The following is a 22000-nucleotide window of genomic DNA, read 5'->3' as shown; positions in this document are numbered from 1 at the left end:
TTTATTTAAGAAGATGTTTTAGTGTAAATACTATAACCAGGAATCCAGTTTCTTACTATAACCAATTTTATACTATAACCAAAACCCCAAAATTTTTATACTATAACCAAAAGTCTCTCAACATACAGTTTCCAAGGAAAAACAGTACCTAAGTGCAGAGTTTACATTTGGGGTGGGGGTGAGGCAGGGAGAAACAGTGGCCAGGCTTCCCATGGGGGTGGGGTTCAGAATGGATTTTACCATCATGGAGGGTATGCACTGTCATGTCTCTTCCAGAGGTTAAATGACCTTAGAGCACAGCGCCGAGCTGAGCAGTAACTGTCATTCACATCTCTGTTTCTCTCACTCCAAAGCTGCCATTCTGTCCTTCTGACTCCTCACAGCCTGACTCAGTGATGAGTTTCTTTCACTGTGGTCAGAGATCTTATCCTCTGCATTAGAAGTCCAGTCAGAAAAGAAGATGCTAGAGCACAGTGTCTTATTATTTGTTTTGGGGATTGAGCCCGGAGCCTTAGACATGCTACACAAACAGCCTACCACCGAGCCATTTCACATCCCAGGCCCTGCATTTACCTTCATTTATGAATTACTTAGCTAACCTATGTATTATGAGCCATATTTAAGAAAAAAAAAGTTAACTTCCTGAGACATACAAATCGAAGTTGAATGTTCTGTAAAGCAAGCAGGTGATAGGTACACAGGAAGCTTCCAGAGATGGAGGCTGTGTACTTCATCAGTATCTGGGATACTTTTAAGATTTGGGGCTTCATCTTTGATTCAGTCAGTAGGATCCCTGGAGTCAAAGCCCAGGAACTTGTATTCCTAGCCTCTCTGCAGTCTGAAAACCATCAAATCAGCTCTGTTTGAAAGCATACACAGCTATCCATCCACTCGACTTCTCTGGTCCTATAGGCAAAAGAAGGTTTTGAATGTTGTCTATCTTCTGTGCTGTTCCTGTAAGTTTGCCATTCAATTTTTTTTTTAAACCACGTGATACTCTTTAGATATATTTTGGCATCAGTCCTAAATTTGTCTGTTGAAAGGAACTATTACATGTCCTTGGAGTTATTTCTCACAAGATGTAATGTGCAGCTTTCTATCCGAGCTGCTTTGTCTCTGTCTGCTTTGCTTGAGTCACACTTTGTTTCTAATTGACCTCATCATTTCAAATACAGTTTGCCTTTTAGGGGGATGGCAAGAACATGAGGAACCCCAAATCTCACATGGAATGTGCAGAATTTTAAGATAGTATAAAAAATAACTCATTCAAAATTTGAAATCAGCCGGGCGTGGTGGCAAATGCCTTTAATCCCAGCACTTGGGAGGCAGAGGCAGGCGGATTTCTGAGTTCGAGGCCAGCCTGGTCTACAAAGTGAGTTCCAGGACAGCCAGGGCTATACAGAGAAACCCTGTCTTGAAAAAAAAAAAAAAAAATTGAAATCACTAGATGATTGTGGTGCACACCTTTAATCTCAGAACTCAGGTGACAGAGACAGTCTGGTCTCTGTGAGTTCAAGGCCAGCCTGGTCTACAGAGTGAGTTTTAGGAGATCCAGGACTACACAGAGAAACCCTCTCTCTAAAACCAACCAACCAAACAAACAAACAAATGGAAATCACTTGAATAATGGAAATAATGTAGTTAACCACATATGGAAATCACCCAGTAAAGAGGCCACTGTATGAGATGATTAATAAGTCTATAGCCATAAGCTTTGGAGACCTAGGTTTGCTCCATGAAAGCATCTAAAAGTGATTGGTTTATAGCTGAGTCAGTGTGTTGCATGCATTATAACTCAAAGTTATGATGGAGGCAAAGGAGAAATGCTTTCATGTTGATAGGGAAGACACTGCAAGATTCTTCCTGCCTGTTCTCAGCCTTGGGCACAAAGTGACTCCAGAGGTTTTATGGTTTTGTTTATGCTTTTGTTTTTGTTTTAAAGCCTGATGTTAAGCTAAGAGCCAGAGAAGAGTATGTCTTAAGATTCAGAAAGTCCATACCAAATGTTTGCTGGGGTTTCCCCTGTAAAGAATCGTGGGGTTGGCAGGCACTATGCAGTAATTGTTTGAATGGAACCTGTTCCTTACTCGGTGACCTTGGGCAGGTTGGCTGACCTTTCCAAAGGTGCTCCCCGATCTAAGTAATGGGCTGGATAATGTTTGCCATCAAGTATCTATAGGATTATTGGCAAACTGATATAAAATGTGTTAAAAGAACTATAAAATATATGAAGCGAGGAAGCACCTGAGTAGGTGGTTCTTCACAATAAGCAAGCTGACTGTTTTATTTAGCATGGACGTGGATGCATTGGGTAACTTTTGCATCGCACATAATCCAGACCTAAGCTTCACAAAAATTACATTATATTTATCATGTATACCATAGGAAGTACAATATGAAACACAGGAAAAGTTTTAAGACTAAAGATGAATGTTGTAGCACCATTTACATCTGAAAACAATCTAAATCTCAAATAGTAGAAAAATGGCCAAATGTATTTTAAACTACTCATAAGATAAAATTGTAAAGTTGAACAAGTATTTGTAGAACATTTATAATAATCCTCTTAAATTATGAAGTTTCTATTGTTTTATATATGATTTCATATATGTAGGAATACTTAGAAAAAAACATACCAATTCCAAGCATCAGCAATTTTATGAATTCAAACCAACATTTAAATAATAGGCATACATTTATTTTAAAGTTTATTAGCAGATTATCAATGGGTGATTTTTTTTTTTCAGGAACCATATGACATTTGGAAAACTAAATTATCTTTACTGTAATCATGAATCGTCTAATCTGTGTTCTTGAACTTGTATGATATCCATGAGTGAAGTTGACGTTTTGTGTGGGTGTATGTGGAGTGTACGCTTTAGTCTGAGATGGAATAGCCTTATGTAACTGTCATTGATGAAGAGTGTTCTTAAGTCTGCAGCAATGAAGAATTGTGGCTGGCTGCCGTGGGATCTCAAATGTGGTCTCTGCTCTCTCTGCTGCAGGTGCTGATAGTCTGCAGCACCGGTTTGGCTGGGATTATGCTGCTCAACTACCAGCAAGATTACACAGTATGGGTGCTGCCTCTGATCATCGTCTGCCTCTTTGCTTTCCTAGTCGCTCATTGCTTCCTGTCCATTTACGAAATGGTAGTGGATGTATTGTTCTTGTGTTTTGCCATTGATACAAAATACAATGATGGGAGCCCTGGCCGAGAATTCTATATGGACAAAGTGCTGATGGTAAGTACTTCAAATGCCGGCCACAATGTTTCCAAAATACTCTGCGAGGTTAATTCCCACAAAGTAACACAGTGTTAAAATTGTAGAACTGAATCATGAATGAAGTTTATCTTGGAGAAATTGAGGTAGGTCTTCTTGGTACAGAAACAACCATTTCAAATACTACTCTTTAGTTCTACCCAGTCCCTGTACCATCCTGCCTGCCCCCTCCTTTGTGCTATATGGATTTGAATAGACTTTTAAACATGTCTTCTAGCTACTGATCAAAGTGCCCTTTCCCAAAGTAGATCTTAAAGACAAAAGCCTTGTTCTCAGAGCCTTTCTGCCTCTCTCCATCAACCACTTATACAAGGCTATTACTGTCAACCCTAGTTAAAATCCATTATCCTAAATCCCACAAGCTGGACTGAAGGTAAACAAAATACAGGAAGTAGCCCATAAGGGTCAAAGTATTTTGTACTGACTATTTGTAAGCATTTTGTATCCATATTTTTCTGTGAAGCCCCTGAGGTTCCTCTGTATTAGAAATTCAACTAAATTTTGAGACCATTTAAAAACCATATTAAAATGCTTTTAGGAACTGGAGAGTGGGTGTGAACACTTGTTGCTGTGGCAGAGACTCAGGTATCAATTCCCAGCACTCACATGGCACCTCCAAAACCTTCTGTCACTTCAGTCCCAGGGGCCTACACCCTCTTCTGGCTCACTTAGCCACTGTATATACATGGTGCACATATGTAATATTAAGGCACTTACCCATACATATACATAAAATAAAAAAATTTAAATATAGCTTTATCATTATTAAGTGATACCGAACTAAAGATACTTAGGACTGAATGTAATACATTGAAATAATGAGCCATTTTGTGCGAGTATGAGGTACCCAGTTTACTCTGAAGTAAATATATGAATAAAAGAAATACTTGTTTTCCTTCAGTAGTGAAAATTGAAGGTAATTGGACTCACCTGTTTGATACTGTCTCTGATAGCATCATCACCTAAATTTTGGATGCTTTCACAAGTCCTAAATGAATTCTGTCTGGTTGGGTTCATCTGGAATTGAATCTTTATTTCAGTTTTTTGTGACTATAGAGCAGTTCAAGGAGAAATTTCCATATTTTAACACCCTGACTGATCACATGTACTTTTTAAAAAATAGATAAACTGTCACTGTGTAGCCCATGCTGACCTTGAACTTGACCTCAATCTTCCTACCTTAGCCTCTCTGGTGTTGGGATGGGAGGTAGGGACCACCATGCTCTGCTAGATGATTCGGGAGGAAGTTCTCTAGAGCTCAGGTAGAGCAGCACAGGCCCCTGGGGGCTGCCTCCTGCTCTAACCACTTCTGATCACCGGTTCCTGATTTCCAAATTTCTACTTTGTAGAATAATATGTAGAGCAGGATACAGGTGCTATGGAGGAGGAAACTTTGAAGCTAGATAAATATTTTAAGGTAGCTGACATGTGGTTCGGGTTTGGGTTTTTTTGACGGGGGTTGGGGGGTATTTTTTTCTAGGTCTTTGTTGTTAAGTACAGGCTGATATCCAAGGCTGGTGCATGAAAATTGCCACGAGTGGAAAGCCAGCCTGGGCCATATAGTGAGTGGAAAGCCTTCAAGATCTACATAGTAAAATCCTATCTAAAATTTTTTTAAATATTAAAAATATAATACAAACTAGAAGCGTTTGAAACAAACTGGTTTTGGATCACTTAGCCTTGATATAGAAAATGAAACAAAGGAAAATGATATCCCCCACCTGGGGAAAAGCAGACTCTTAAAAAATGTTGAATAGAATTCTCTCCTACAGCCATAGTGAGAGTGTCAGAGTGGGTGATGGATGGAAGGTTTTATATCTATGGATTGCAATCCATCCCAGCCAATTTTCAGAGTACTGTTGACCACACTAAGGTTGGATCCTTAAAGTTCACCTACTGACTGAAACCTAAGAAGATCCCCAGTTAATGCCGTGCGCTCTGTGTTTTGCAGGAGTTTGTGGAAAACAGTAGGAAAGCTATGAAAGAAGCCGGCAAAGGAGGTGCTGCGGATGCCCGAGAGCTAAAGCCGATGGTAGGTGGCGAGGAGGAGGCGGCCGCCCTCCACGACTTTCCCTTTCACTTCTTCTCTGTCTGTGTCTTCACTGACTGCACGTCCTCTGGAGAAGCCTTGGTTGTCTGTATCACACAGGACACGCTGCTCTTTCTGTTTGTCTGCTTACCCATCACTTGGATGGCAGAGGTCCTGTCACAGCTGAGACTACCATCTGTGAAAGTGAGCTGAAAGGAACAGCGGCCTGCCCAGAGCTCAGGGGCTGTAGGGACACTTGCCTCCGAGTCAAAGCCAGTTTTCTTGCTGTCAGTATTTAGTTTTCGTCCCACGGGACACGTCAGGGTGACTTTGAACCGGCAGGTCATTTCGATCATTCTAGAAGGTGATCATGAGAGTTCCTTTCAGCTTGCTGAAGTTCATACTCCTCCTTTTTTAAAAACAGTATTGTTCTGTTTACATTGCTGTCCTGTCCTGCGGACTTTCTCTTCTCTTGCTCAGACTGTACTTTCTTTGCTGTTGTTATTTCTGTTTGTTTATTTGGTTTTGTTTTGAGTTGTTTTTTGCCTACAAACAAGGCGATTTCCATCAATATCCACATGCCATCTCGGTAAGACAGTCTTCTCACATTTTCGTTGTAAAAGGAATCATGTCCTCCAACCTGTCACAGGTAATAGATTTAGATAGGTAGATGACTAATACTTAGGTAGACAGACAGACAGACAGAAAATTAATATATGGACGGATGGGTACATAGGTGAGAGATGATGTAAATCAATAGATAGCTAGACAGATAGGGTTTTTTATTTGGGGGAGAAAAATGACTTAATCAATTTAGCATCCCCTGGGTTCTTTCTCTTACAGATATTCTCCTGTAGTGTAATGGCACGAGTCAGACCCACACTGGTCTAATTAGGATGATGCTACCAAAGTCAGCTGTGACATGAGACAATGTCACTCATACTTCCTGGTTATCCTCACTCTTTAGGAAATAAAGAATCTGAACCTAGAACTTTAAAGGGACAAATATAAAAACCTGGGAGGATACTAGCTTGCCTCTCCCTCCTTGGTGGGGGTTGAAACTTCCACTGAATCATTCTTCAGTAATAAGCATTTTAAGAAAGGTAGAAATGTTTGAAGTTGAAGACCAGCCAATTTGACCGCGGGCTTGGTATGCATTTCCATTGTGATTCTTAGCAAGCAGTAGATGAATGGTGGTAGACCAGAATACAAGTATCCCTTCCCTACCACCTTTTCCTAACTGTGGCCCATCCCACATGCAATGTATTAACATCCCCCTTTAGGTTTTGCCTTCAGTTTCTGTCACTCATCAGTTTATAGCATCCCTACAAAGTCTGTCCTCAAGCACATTGTTTGTGGGTGGTGCCCTTCTGATGTGCTGGGCACCACAGCGTTTGACCCTCAAGAATGTCATAAGAAGTCTCTCCACCCTGAAGCAGTAGAGAACATGACATAGACTCCAACCAGTTTCTTAAGCATGCCATTAAACATTTCTTCTCATGCCCAGTAAACATGTGGAGTTGATGCCTCCTGTCCCCCGCCCTTTGTGACATAAAAGAATGATCTGAGAGCGACAGCACTGAAGCAAGGGTGTCATAGAAAATGAGCCGCCTGTTCTCATTCACTGTGCTTCTCAGATGAGAGCTCTCCACAAGAGCATCCTGTCTGTTTTGTTATACATACAGCCGTCTGTCTCCCTCCATATGGGCTGTGTCTGCACTTAGGTTTTGTTTTTTTATTATAGCTTGTAGAACTATTTGGGAAAATGTGGTTTTTAGTTGACCTCTTGATTGGGTATTGTTAAACGCAATAAGAAACTTTGCTTCTTGAACTATTTAAAAGAGCCTCACTAGTTTAAAACCATTTTAAGATTCATGAGGTCTCTGTACAGTTCTCAGAATAGTTGGCTGAATAGGATGACATGCTTCTGGGGAGGAGGGCCGTCTGCTTGCTGTACAAAGCTAAGGTCTCTCTGGGCTGTGGGCTGTATGTATGTGTGCTTGTGTCTCACTGGTGGCCCTGAAGTATGGCCTGCAGCATTCCAGCATCATAGGCTCAAGAGGGGAGTCTCAACCTATTTTTGCCCTGTTGCTGTTGTGACCGTGTGTGTATACTAATAGCATCATTCATATCTCCTTTCAATGGTAATTTTCTAAGATTATACTCTGTATGGCTTTGTTTTCTAGGCTTCGGGAGCAAGTTCTGCTTGAACATAGCCGACGGTTATGGACCCCCATTGACATTCCAAAACAATATATACACATAACTATGTATTTGTGTGTGTGGGTGTGTGTATATATGTATATGTATGTGTGTATATATATGTATATGTATATACACACACACACATAATCAGCCAAAATCAGAGAAAAGGAACAGGGATTTAATACCTTTTTTATGCTTATTTTTGTCAAACATGTACGCCTTTCATACGGGTGGCTTTTACAAGGCAACTTCCGTCATTTAATGTTTTCAATTGTAATTGTCTTAATGGAAATGTTAGATTCATATCTGATTAACGTTTTTAATAACTAGAGGAAATTTTAACTTTAGTTACTTAACCTAGATAAAATTATTGTACCAAATTCTTGTGTAAGTTTTTGCAGGGGTGATTTCCCTGGTGTCTGTTTAAAATCAGTATCTTATTTTACTGATGCATAAGTCCTAGTGTCAGACTAGGCATGTGCGTTCAGATAAATAAGAGATTTCTCCAATCTGTTTTCTCCAATCAAAGAAGCCATGCCATTTTACTTTGAGAAGCATCTGAGTGGGCCCGTTACGGGAAATTCCATAATAGCTCATGCATTTGTCAGCCGACATTGAAAAGCAACCAACTCCTCAGGTATTTGTAGTTTACCCTAATGCTTCTATAGAAGGAAGTAGGAACAATAGAGAGAAAGGGGTAGATAATCTTTATTATGCAAACTTTTTTCTTGTATTTTGTCTCTTTCCTCTTCGATTTTTTTTTTTTTTTTTTTTTTTTTTTTTTTTTTTTTAGTAGCATCCACCACACATTCGTGTGCCTGATCTGAAAGGAAGCTGGGGCACCCAGCAAGTTTAGCCTTTCTGGGTATTGATTTCCAGCTTAGGTAATTCTAGAAAGAATTAAAGAGAGAGAAATAAGAAGCATGAAGCACTGAGAGTTTCAGCGCTCTGCTTCTGTTTCCAAGGCAAGTCGGGAGCTTAGGGTTAAACGACCATCTATTCAAATGCTTGCTATAAATCTGAACACACGGGCAGGTGCCCCACTCCTTGGTATTCGTTGTATCTGGAGTTCTACAATGTGTAACTGAAGAATCGGTTGGTGTTAACCCTCAAGTGTGAGTGTGCTTTATGTTTGGGGGTACGTTTGGGATTTCTTGTTTTGCTGGGTTGTTGGCTTTTTTTTTTTTATTCCTAAAGCTTACCAGATATGAATGGCTAATATTCCATTGTTCTGCTTATTGTAATGGTGAATGCTTTAAGAAAAAAAAAGTGTAATTTGCTAAGAATAATTCATGATCTGTTTATGCGATAACTCCTTTTTGTTACAATTTTTTTAAAAAAAGCTATTTTTGTTAATGTAAAGTAAATATTTCAGAGCAAATTTTTTAAACTTATTGCACTAAATACAGGCTCTGTAAAATAATAATAATAATAATAATGAAAAAGCCTCAGCATTTATCATTCCATGGAAGGAAAATCTTTTGAAAGAAAGCATTGCCTATCACAAGTAGACCGTGAATTAGACTGGTGTTATGGGATTGCGTACAATGTCCCGAGGGCTCAACAAGTAGCTGTTTGCTAATGTGCTTCCTTTCAAAGGGTTGGACCTTTAAATTGCTGCAAAAGGTAAATTGTATTTTCTTTCTTAAGCACTGGTGTTCTTTAATCTAGCTAGGCTAAATTTTGCTAAATGCCTTGGTTTCTTTTCAAAGCTCATGAATATTTCTGAACCTTCAGAGTTTTTGCAATAAGAGTCTGGATTAAAAACAACAGCAAACCACACACACAAACACACACACACACAAGAGTGCATGTCTAAGCAGGATCTGGGAAGCCAGCATTGAGAGAGCATAGCTATTGTGAAATAATAGTTCACCAGGAATTAACATCTAACATCTAGTGTTGCCAAATAGTGTCACTGTACTTCTCTGTCATTTGAAATGGAATTTAATTATGTAACTAACAACTGTCCTACTAGGTGAGAGAGAAAGATTATGTGAGAAAGTCAGAATACCATGTAACTTGTAGCCACACAGATTTTCGACATTGAGAAACATTGGGAACTAAATTGAGAATGGGCCAGAGCCTGGAAGATGGGTCTCACACCAGAAGACATTCCAGGAGCTAGCCATTTTAGGAGATGTCCCTTCAAAGTGACGTGATGATGGACTTGCACTTGGGAATCAGGTTCTGCTCACTTGGACATCCCTGCATCATGGACTCTTGCTGCCCCTGTTCCATGTGCTCGCAATTCCAGCTACTGGAAGCCACCAGGAATGCTTTCTAATTATCATTTGCAACTAGAACTGTAATCAGAAAAAAAATTTGTATTTTTGTATAACTTGATTGTGTGCCATTTTATATAACAGGTCCTGTTTTACAAATAAATTTTGTTTTACTAACTTTGTGTTTAGAAATTATGCTCTATGTGTGTAACCATGTCATTTGAGTTCAATTAATTTCCAGGCTGTTTCCCCTAAGTAAGTTTGTGTGCCATATAGTCATATGCAAATATGCCTATCTACTACACGGGTGCACACAGAGAGATATTTGATGTATGGAATATCACTCTGCCCTGAGCTCCATTCTTTGATTAATTTGAGAAAGCCTGGCAGAGGCATTTTAGTGATCCGTAAGTGTTTCCTGCTTGGGTGTTCCTGTTGCCTCTCCCGTTCATTTGCAAGTCCCTCTTCTGGCTATGGGCTGCCTCCCTGCCATCTGCTCACCCCCTCACCGCTTCCATCCTCTGCCCAAGTGAGAAGAATAGACCAAGAACAAAGCTGCTCTGTGAAATCTGGGCACCTGAATAACTTCATAAACCACTTGCTCTGTCTTGTGACTTCCTCCTTTTCCTGTGATGGTTTTCCAATACCACACTCAAGAGTCTTGTCTCCGGAGTTAGGCTTGGGGTTGTCTTTTATAAATGGTAGTGGTGTCCACAGTACCACATGGTTTCTGCCACCAGATAATTAAGAGCCTGGTACATGGTTTAGACCTCCTAGGCTCCTGCCTCAAGAATAAGTTGTCGTGTTACTGTAATAAGGGAAAAAAAGGGTTAAATGTATGTCAGTGAGAATCCATGAGCCCCATCTTCTAGAACAGGCTTACTGGTGCAATAATAAGTAATTAACAGTTTCATGAGGGTGCTGAGTTTGTATGATCCTTGCATGGATGAGCAGAACTCAACACAGGTTGTTTTGTGAGCCCATTTCATGCAGTTTAGGGTTAATCTTTACATCCTAGCATACAGACAGTAAAGTCCTAACTGGATGCCAGTTGAGTAGCCGAGCTAGCTTGGTTCTCGGTCTGCCCCAGTGGAGGTACTTAATTGAGTCTATTTTAAAAATATGCTTGAAGTCAGTGTTTCCTTTGGTAGAGATGCTCTTCTCTAAGAATTTGCTTCCTTCCTTTTTTTCTTTCGATGAAAGGCATTAAGCTGATGAGTATAACCTCTGTCCAATATCATGGACCATGATGTCTGCCTTCTAAGTGCATTCTGAAGATTCCACGCTGGTAAGGTGTGGATCCCCTTATCCTGGTCCCGGGCAACTTTAAGCTTGAATCATAAATACCTCTCCCTCCTCAGAATAACAGGCAATGCATGCTCCAGGTATCTGCAAGCCACACAGTGCTACCATCACACTCCAGTCTCCTGGCCTCAGACACCCCTGCCATGCACAGTCAGGAGGTCCCGCGACGTTCAGAGCCGCTTTGTGAAATCAGCTTCAAACCCAGAACTATTGGTTTTGGTGACCTATACATTTTATTTTATTTCTTATTTTTGCCTTCTCATTTGAATTGGGGCTTCCAGTAGCCTTACTGTAGTTTCTGAGACGTTTCCTTCCAAAGGGTCTGTGAGCTTTCATCTTTTAATAAGCAAGTTCTGGGCTGCGGGGGCATAGAGCAGCTGCTTAGCATTCACAAGGCCCATTACCACCCTTCTCCCCGAAAATATCAGTGTCAGCTCAATATTGCTTTGTTTTGGCCACTTGAAAAACAGACAAACAAACAAACCTCAGAAGTCTGGAGGCTTCTCAGTGCAGGTGACACCGTTAATCTCTGCATTCCTTTTATGCACTGCACACCATCTGACAGAAGCACTCGCTTACAGTTGTTAAGATGTGGTCTGTGAATATATATTAGAGAATTATGAGATCCGAAGTAAATGCAGGAAGCAGAGGTTTGTGTGTTCTGTATTCAGAGCATAGAATGCCTTTTGCTTTAGATGCATATTCATGTAGCTGTGTATATCATGGAATTCGGGTTAGCCCTTCTGAAAAGTACACATTGTTCGTCTACAGTGGCTGCTTGCAGAATTAGCTTGTCTTCATTTAGTGGCATATGGTCCAGTTTTAGAAAAATCAGGATCTTTGAGTATGTCATAGGAAAAAAGTCTAAAGTTAGTAAACTTAAAAACAAAATTAAAGCTCAATGTACTATATCCAGTGAAAAGTTTGAAATAACACACTTTTCCCATCTGAATTTCATAAATTTGAGCCAATCTTATATTCCATATTTTAAGAGGACAATTTTGATTAGAAATTTAACACTTTGAAAATATCTTTCTTACTGAAAACCCTAATGCAGGATTTTTAAGATTGTGACTTTCTGTGGAAACCCTATCTTTTCTACAGAGCTATTGTGTCCTTTCTTCCTTCCCGTTTTTTTGATTTCTTTGTATGTGTAACAATAGACCAACAAGGACTGCGTTCCACTCTTGCATGAACAATTGATCCTTTTGTAAATTACAAGTACAGGATTCAAGTTTGGTATTTTCTAGGGGTTCATCATTAGAGAATTTGTTCAAAAGATAAAAAATGATTAGGAAAAAAAATGATTGGGGACCCAAATATTACACTGGCCTTCATTTTTAACACTCAGTTTTACAACCTAAATTATTTTATTCCAGACCAGAAAGCTCAAAAAAAAGCAAACAAAAACAACAACAAAACCCCCTAAGCATTTATTCATAATATGATAAAGATCTAGTTGATTATGTAAACATTGATTCATTTATACATGTTCCAAATGGTTTTTCACTTTATTTGATGGTATCCAGATTTAACATTTCAAATTCAGAAGCAGATTTGAGTACCATAGTATCCCTTTGTTCTTATGAAAGCTGTGAACTGCCTCCCAGTGCATCTTAGTGAACATCTAACATATTACTGCAAGTGGTCAGAGCTCCCACTGACCGTCCACGGGGATGATGCTCGTCATCTCTGGCCTGAATCAATTTTATAACTAAAAATAGTATATGACTTAGTTCTAGGTTTGGAAATAGAAACTAAATGGGCAACATTAAATCATTACCTATCTTGATAATGATTTCCTACCTTGGAAATATGAGGTGGGTGTGTCCTGAGGGAATTTTTGGCAATGAACCACATTATTAGCAGCGGGGTGGGGTGCTCTCTAAAACATATCAACAGGGCATCCTTACAATTATCCATCTACCAAGACCCTTAGCTATTTTGATGGAGATAGGACATGGGGCTTAGTGTAACCAGTATATAACTCTTAAAGTGTATCTGTCGACATGAGGGAAAACTTGAAGTTAATGATAGTGCACTAACTGAAGTAGAGTGGATACATGATTTAAAAACACTTAGTGAACAGTTGGAGGAGCTGATGCTTGCAGTAGATGTTCAGCCTCACCTAGCACACACACACACACACACACACACACACACACACACATCAACCTGGGAGTTATTGTCTGTGTATGATTTCCTCCCTCTGCCACCCCAACCCCCACAACCACTCACACAGGAGAGAGCAGGGTTAGAGCACTCTACTGATGGATCGTTTCTCTATTTCCCATGTCCACTTCTTCATGCTTTGAGGAAACCTGAGGAGTCCTTCACTCCCCCAACTCACTACTAGGTGTGCAGTGGCTCTCCAGGAAGACTCTTTAGGCCCTTGAAAAAGCAGGCAGGAGATTGTTGAAGGTTTGACTCCAGTGGATCTCATTTCATAGAGGTTAAACCGCTCTCTATGTTATCTAGCTGAACAAAGGAGTAGAGATCTAGCTGGCAGGTCAATGAAGAAATAACAAAAGTCAGCTCTCTATGCACCCTTAAGGCTGGAACGAACCTTCTAGAACTGCACATGGAGAGGCCACTGCTGTAAGTCTGTGACACAGGTGGGAAAGGCCCAAATTTTGTAACTTGACTGGTTCACTTGTAATCAAAGCCTGTGACTTAGAGGGAACTTTCAGACTTTGTCTTTGAACTTACCTACATAACCTGCTTGTTAGGAATATCTTTGGTGCTAGTTGTTGCTGGAGAAATGGATGTTTGAATTCAAAAGTAAAAGTAAGCTGTGAAATGATTTGGAGATACTTGTAGAGATAGAAGAGATCCCACAGACCACGCTATCAGCCTCTAAAAATTGTGATGACCCACTTCATTTACTGTGTGGTTGTCTGGCCAGGGCCTTCTTTGCCCTAGAAATTGTGTTTGAAATATATAGAGATGTAGAGGCTAGAGGTTTTAAGTCAGGGACAACTTAACACTCTCCCTGGCCTTTGGGGGTCTAGTACTTTGCTTAGAACCTCTTCTTGAATTGTAATTTTAATGAACAAAGTCTGTTCTTCTACTGTGCAGCTCTATTGGTACACTTCATTGATGCTTTCTGATCCCTCCCATCCGCAATTGGAGTACTGAACCCCTATAATGAGAAGAGATTTCAGTTAGACAGACTTAGAATACTTAGGACCACTAAACACACATCTACTAGATCTTGCATCTAATCAAGTCAGTCCATTAGGTTGTTAGCTGGTTAGATGACCGGCACACGGGAGAACGTCCTGACAGCCAGGGAAGAACATGGGGCCGTCTAACAAAGGGACAGACGGTCTGGAAAACAACCAAGGACGAAAGCCTGTCTTTTGCAGATCAGTTTTCTGTACTGTCTGGCCCAGCCTTCCTGAGCTTGAGTTTAGGCTAGCACTAGAATAAAAACAACTGAGTTCTGAAGACTCAGATACGGGAGGGACTTGCTGTTATGGTCTAAGGCAGTCTGCACAGCCCATGTCCAGCCTAGCCTAGGTGATGAGAACCTAAACAGAATATCCTAATGCCTTTCTGTCCTTTTGGTTTTTTTTTTCCCCATTTGTATCTATTTCCAGACTGGTGAAATAAGTTTTTATGTCACATCTTGTCTCTTTTCATTAAAAATAGACCACAACTAAGACATCCCAGTTTGGGATCATGTACCTTCACGTTATTCTGGATTCTTTCTTGTTATGGTATCACTGCACTATGCATGTGAGGAAACAAACACGTAGGTGCTTGAACATGCCCCACAGATGCACTTGTAGCCCTGGTATTTGTGACTGTCGTGACCAACGCAGTGCAGACTTTACACGTGGGACGTTACACTCTCGCAGGACTTAAGAACTATGTATATTAAGCAATTCACTTTCTGGAGCGATCTGCTCTTGCAGGCAAATGAACTGCCTGGAGTGCTGAATGGGATGGATTTCCATCTGGCTTCACAGTTCAATGAGCTGATATGAAATGGAGCTTTGAAATGTTTTATCTGTGCAGAAATATGAACTAGAAAAAAAAAGTGCTGGTCTCATGCTAAGTTTTCTCTGTGTATAGACTCAGTTGCCAGAATTATAATGAAAACTGTATTTTAGTCTAACAAATGTATAGAATTTTTTAATGTAATAAATAAAATTTTATAGGAAAGCATGTCATTTGTCTACTGTGTCCTAACCCTTTCCCACACCCATGGTGGTGGTTGAGAGAAGGTGGGTCTAGCTTCAGATGTGGTTACTACTGTGTAAGAGTAGCAGAGAACCTCCTAATTAGGCCTTCTCATCTATCACATGAGCATGCCCCAGGGTCTTGGATAATGAAGTATTAATATACTAAACCACTTTTCTAAAGCACAGACTATCTACTGCCCATCCGGGCTTTGTTGCTGGAATCTGAGTGACCGTGAGGCTGGATAACTGGTAAAGTTACAACTGAGTCCAATCTAGGTAGAGAAGAGGGGCCTCCCATGTGTAATCTTTGCCACGGAAAGCATTCATTATACAGGTGCAGTGGCGTGGGTGACTCCATTTGCAGTGAGTTAGTGGGTGTGTGCAATTGAGGTCAGCCATTTTTAGGCAGCAGCTGTGCCTCGTCATTTTTTTTTAAAAAATCTATAGTTTGTTCAAATCTAACCAATTTACGTGATTTAAGAACTCAGGAAGGGATAGGTTTCCTAAGTGGGTCAATGGCAAAACCAGTAAATCTCTCTTTGTTTTATAAGACGGGGTTTGTCTTGAGGCCTGAGATTGTTGTCTAGATGGTCCTGGTGTGTGGGCCAAGCTGCTAAAAGGAGCTGTTAGCAGAGTGTTTGTGAGGTGTCTTCCAATACTGGAGTTGCTTGAGAGATTGAAGAACTAACCATTCTAGACTAAAATTTTGGTGGGGAGGGGAGTATTATTCCGATACAAAGTTACACTATATCTCCAATATAATCCTCCTAATGACTAAGTAGCCAATGAAAAGCCTCATTTCCTGAGCTGTACCCTGAAGTTGTTCTGTGCTTATGGCCATGAAAAGGACACCTGGAATAGAACTTGAAGTTAAAAAAAAAAAATCCAAGGTCACTTTGACAAGTGTCACTGACAGGAATACATTCTGAGAAATGGCATCACTGGGTCAATATCATTATTGTGTAAGCATCTTAGAATATGTGTACACAAACTTAGATGGATACAGTACCCCTGGGTAAAATGATTTTAGAAGAGACTGCCTTCGTAAATGCAGTCCATCTCTGACCAAAATATTAGGAGTATATTCATGGATCCCAGTGTAATGCACATGTAGTGATTAAAATCTGAGCAGAGAGCAGGAGAGCTCTGAGCCCTTGGAGGCTGAGCGGTTCACAGGAAGCCAGCGTCTTATGAGGCTTCCTGGCATCTGTCTTTCATCAGACGCCCTGGGCGTAACCCACACAGATGGGATTATACCTCTTCACGTCATCGTTTTAGATGTAGCACATAGGAGTGAGGCCTTTAATGTGATCCATGCCTTGTTGATTGTCCAGATTCCGAGAAATATAACCTTAGGAGTTGTACCTCAGTTGAGTTTAGGTTTCTGGTAAAAGTAGAGATGGCTATCAAACAATCACTTGGCCTTATCAAATTCTTAATAGAGGTCTTATTAAAGTTTCTCAGTTCTCACCAAGATCCTAGGCCAGGCCTCCCTGTCAGCTAGAGCAGTGAGAGGTGGAGCAACTGCCTCTAAGATGAAATGGGGGCATTCAGTCTTGTCTCCTCACACTGGGAAACGTGATGCTGCAGATTTGTGGTCAGTTACTTTTCTCCATCTTACAACAAAATAATTTTAACCAAGGTGTCCCTACCCCCCAAAAAAAGCGACAAAAGAAAAATCAGAAAGGAAAGTAGGCATGTAGTAGACCTGGACTTGGGCTCAGAATAAGCTAAACTTAACCTTTTCTCTTTTTCATTATCAGCAAAGAGAAAAATCAGAAGTGAAAACAAAGACATGCATATTAAATGTTAAGTAGAAGGGACAGCCACACTGAAGGTTAATAGGAAGGGCCGAGCAGAGCAGGCTGCAAAAGATATACTAATAGCTAATGTACTAGAATAACATTCACAGTTTAGACAGAAAAATTCAGGGAGGGAAAGAATGTTTTCAGCATGACTCAAGTTGGCAAAGTAAATATTCTATACATTTTAAAGGTACAGTGATGCTTTATTGATTGTATTGACATTGATAACTGATAGGCTAATTGAAACTTGCTAAGATAGAAAGTTATTCAGAATGATTTTTTAAAAAATCTTGAGATATTAATATTCATAACCACTGTGAGTTATTTTGTTTGTTTCTTTGTGTTTTGAGACAAGGTGTTATGTAGTACAGACTGGCCTTGAACGAAGGAGCCTATTGCATCAAACCTCCTGAGTGATGAAATTACAGCTATGATACATGATTGCTGGCTACTCTTTGATAACGGTCTGTTAATTTTATGAGTAGAGTTGTGTGCTGACTGATTTTGGATTAATTACCACCAATGGATAGTGTCATTCCCAAAGGGTAAACATGAATATTGAGTTTTAATATGGACTGTGAGTTTACCAACTGTGGTTTCAAATATTTTTATAGTTTTCTTTCCAGTATTTCTCTCCCTCACATCCATGAATATTATTTTTAACATTTTCCCTTCATTCATTCTTTCCCAGGTATTTGGTTTTTCAAAGCCTTGGTTTTCATAGAACTAACTGCTCTTGTCATGTTTTCATTGGTACACATAGTGTTTAAATAATGTCTGAGCAACCACCTCACCAGTATAATGTACATCAACAAGTCCAACCGACTTCTGCCAAGAACAACACACTAACATGCTAGAACAGGCACAGAGCATAACTCCTTCTGCAGCAGCACTGAGCATCCTGTCATTAGCCAGAGTAGTCCACAAAAGGCCAGAGAATGTCAGGTCATCTGGCAAGACAGTTAGATGGAAGTCATTGACTTAACATGATAATTAAACTTGGTGAAAAACAATAATTAAGCTCTGTGTTGGGAGCTTATGGGTAATTTCAGTTTGGTTGCTTTCTGTTTTCTTTGCTTGTCTGTTTCCATTAAATATCTCTCTGGGTTGTTTTTTTTTAATATGAAGACATCACGTTATATTAAAAACACAAAGGGCAGGTAAGCTAATAGAATGGTAGTAACTAATCTAATGGACTAGAAGAGAACATTCCCAAACAAATCCTAGTACAGGTAAGAATTTAATAGAAGATAAGCATATGCCGCTATTGAATCAAGGAGAGGATTTTAAATAGACAACATTTAATGCCCAGTTTGAAGATAAATCTCAGTCAAATCTAAATAGATTGGGGGAGGTAATTGGACAGAAGAATCAAGAACACAAGTCAGGAGGTATTAATAAATGTAGAGGGATTAGAAAAAGTATAAAAATTATAAGCTGGTGAAACTCACATCAAATTTGTGGAAGATGCGATGGTGAGGTCCATTTCAGATGCTTTTCCTGAGCAGGTTTGCCCCAGTGTGTCCAGTGCAGTAGCATCCCTGAGGCCAGGCAGAGGTTCAGCCCAGTGGGAGACAAAGCCAGCTGTGGAGTTACATTAAGAAGTGTGGGGACAGGGGTGCAGCAAGCAAAGTGTGGAGACTGCCCAAGTCTTGAGGGGTGGATGGGATGATGGAATGGAAGGGCATACATACATACATATATATATATATATATATATATATATATATATATATATATGTATGTGTGTGTGTATGTGTATGTATATATTAGAGAGGGGTAGACTATTTAGCATCTACTTCTAGCCTTCATGTATGCACTCATGGATATGCATACCTTTACACATGCACTTCTTTTTTTTTTTTAAGCAAGAAGAAAAGAGAGCTGCCTAGTCTCCACCTTTCACAAATTCAGTCTGTTTAAGGCAGCAAAGGAATGAGCAGATGATTGCATAGAGTGCGCCAGTTGCTCTAACAGAGTTAGCTCTTGAGTGCAGGGAGACCTACCTGAAAATGGGTGGGATGAGGAGGTGGGGTACAGTGAGTAAACAGGCCTTGGGAACAGGTTGTTTCAGCAGAAGCAAGTGCATGTGTGCCTGTGTGCACATGTGCATGGTGTGTGTGTGTGTGTGTGTGTGTGTGTGTATGGTGTATAATGTATGTGAAGACAAGAAACTGGAGAAGTCAAAAGAGGTCAGGTCTCAAAGGTCTGGTGGGCCATTCCAAGAGACATGATTTTATGGTGAAGAAACTGGGGACTTAGTGAGCAAAGATATGCTTGATATTTGCATTTGGGTCATGGCGGGGGCAGGGGGTTGGGGGTGGATATGTCTCAGTGTAAGGAGTAAGGTTAGAGAAACCAGTAAGGAGCTTTTGTAATACGTTGGATGAGCAAAGATTAAGTCTTTAGCCTGGATCCTGGTAACATAAGGGAGATATGGGCTATGTTTAAGAATGAATGAGATGTGAAATCAATAGGCTTGGATGTTCGATTGGGATAAGGGGTCCAGGTGGAGGTAGGAGTAGTGTGTGAATCTCCAGGTCTCCATGCAGTAGTCCACTGGAAGAGAACCATGTTAAGCTGAAAGACCTGTTTGCATTAGTTAGATACAGGATAAAACACCAGAATTGAAACATCTGGATCCATCCCCCATCTTCTAATTTAACTGCAGGTTATTATCCCTTTCTATGCCTAAGTCTCTGTACCTGTGAGAAGAAATATATTCATCCCATGCTGTAGGGTTATTTTGCTAGTAAATGTAGTGGATAGGAATAAACTTCAAAACCAGCTACATATAATGTAATTGATATCTCCTTATTGTCTGATAGCTAAAAGAGCCAGCATGCTATAAAAAAGAGGGAAAGGGCCTTGGAGTCCTAGATAAGGGATTGAATGTCTTTCTTCCACTTGTATAAACTCTGTAATCTCAGGGAGCTAGGAAATCTTTTTGAGGTTCAGTGTCTTCCTTTGTAAAACGAGAATAATACTGTCTTAAAGGGATTTCTATAAAATTTAATGATAATTTTCCATTCACTTAAATCATTACCTAACGCATATTCAGAATCTCTACTGTCTATTATGAACTGGGAAAACAGAATAGAACAAAGCAAGCTAGAGTCTCTGTATAGAAAAGCTAATGGTGAGTGAGGTGCTAAAATGACAGACCAGGACAGTTGAAGACTCCCTCCTCCTGAAGGAGTGATTAAGTTGGCAAAAACTGTCAAATCAACTTTTGTCAGACTCCAGAATCTTAACAATAGTAAGAAAAATGAACAGTAGCAGTAACAGCAAGAGAATACTAAGTGGAGAAAATTTAATAAAAATGCATTGAGACATTTTAGCTTACCAGGGTAATATCCCTTGGCAGCTGGGGGTGTGGTAGCATGGCCTGTGCTCCTGGAGTGGCTGGCTGGGGCCACAGACCAGTATGGATCTTGGGTGATAGCACAGGTGGGCGGGAAGCAGACAGGCAGGAAACACCTGAGAAGAGTCTAGGGCTGGACATGGATTAGAGAATGAAAACTTTGAAATGCCCCTGAATATGAATCCTTATAGGCTACATGTATCCCTTTGGTGTAGGTGGGGAAAAACATGAGGGGAAAGAGGAAAGAAAGAGAAAAACCATGAGACCTTGAAGAGTGGCCTGTAGGTGACTTTGATGATTCGAGCAGGATGTGAGGGTAAAGCAGAGGGGAAACAAATGCCCTTGCCCAGCATTAGGGAATTCCCACACACAAAAGGAATCTGCAAACTGGAAAATTATGTGTGGGGAGTCACGGGCAGGGGTGGTGGGGTGGGGAACCTAGCGTTAAGAGAAGCTATCACAATACTAGCCAAGTAGATGTCAGTGACCACAGACCAAGTTTTAAGTTGAATACCATTTTCAGCAAAAAAAAAAAACAAACCAAACCATAGTTTAGAGAAGTGAGAACATAAATAACTGCACGCACAACAAACAACAGTTTAGGGAAGAGGAGAAAGAAACCTAAGGACAAGAGATGCAACTCAGTTAGCAGAGTGTTTAGCCAGGATGTGGGAACCCCAGCACTGCATAAAAACAGACATGGTTTTACAGGATATAAGCCCAACACTTAGGGAGGGGACGGGAATGAACCTGGAGAATCAAAAATTCAAGGTCATAGTTGGTTGCATGGTGAGTTCAGGGCCAGTCTGGAATACGTGAGAACCTCTCTTTAACACACAAACATATGTACACACCAAATACATACCACACACATCACATCCCCCAAACATACACCCCAAACACACACATACACACAGCATACACCACACTAAACACAGACATACCACCCCCCCCCCACACACATACACACCACCCCAAACACAGACACATTATACACATATACATCCCAAACACACACACACACACCTCTACCTGGAAGAGGTAGAGTCTGATTCCAGAGTTGACATGTTATAATATTTAAAATTTCTGCCTTCAACAACAAACTACGAGGCACAAAAAGAAATAAAGTATAACCTATTAATAGAAAACTAGTAGAAATTCTGATACAGCCCAGCTATTGATCTTACAGAACCTTTAAATGAATTAAAAATTTAAAAAACCATAAATCTACATGTTCATGAAACTCAACAAGCTCCATGTAGAATATATTCAAAGAGCCACTGTAATCAAGCTGTTCATAAAGACAACAGTGAAGAGAGCACATTGCATGCAATGCAGTGTGAGTTAACTCATTATACGTAAGCAGTTCTTAATAATAAAATTATTCCTTGATACTTACCAGGAGTTAGGACAGGCATAAGACAATGAGATAAAGTATTTATAGTGATGTAGGCAAAAAAAAAAAAAATCAATCCAGGGTTGTTTACCCAATAATAATGTTCTTTGAGACTAAAGGAAAAACAAGGGTACTCCACAATAGACAAAATCAGAGAAAGTCTGTTGGCACTCAATCTACCCTTCCAAAAAATAAGTCAA

General features: G+C 40.1%; 1 protein-coding gene across 3 annotated transcripts in view; it reads left to right on the top strand.

The window, feature by feature from the left end:
• Slc44a1 (solute carrier family 44 member 1) overlaps positions 1-22000 on the top strand; it is a 182246-nt gene that overhangs the window by 118840 nt on the left and 41406 nt on the right. Inside the window, exons 14-16 of one of the 3 annotated variants that reach the window (XM_085839291.1) lie at positions 3006-3242; positions 5233-5313; positions 7497-9917. In XM_085839291.1, coding sequence (XP_085695417.1) covers positions 3006-3242; positions 5233-5313; positions 7497-7520 — 342 coding nt within the window. In that variant the 3' untranslated portion in view covers positions 7521-9917. Of the gene's footprint in view, positions 1-3005; positions 3243-5232; positions 5539-7496; positions 9918-22000 lie in introns of those variants that run through there. The other 2 variants (XM_021160117.2, XM_021160115.3) reach the window with 2 other exon arrangements.

This window comes from Mus caroli, unplaced genomic scaffold, assembly GCF_978045245.1.
Source record: "Mus caroli unplaced genomic scaffold, Mus_caroli_1 scaffold_6, whole genome shotgun sequence".
Taxonomy (NCBI): domain Eukaryota; kingdom Metazoa; phylum Chordata; class Mammalia; order Rodentia; family Muridae; genus Mus; species Mus caroli.
Note: the sequence above shows the minus strand (reverse complement) of the source record. Positions and strands in the feature narration are given on the sequence as shown.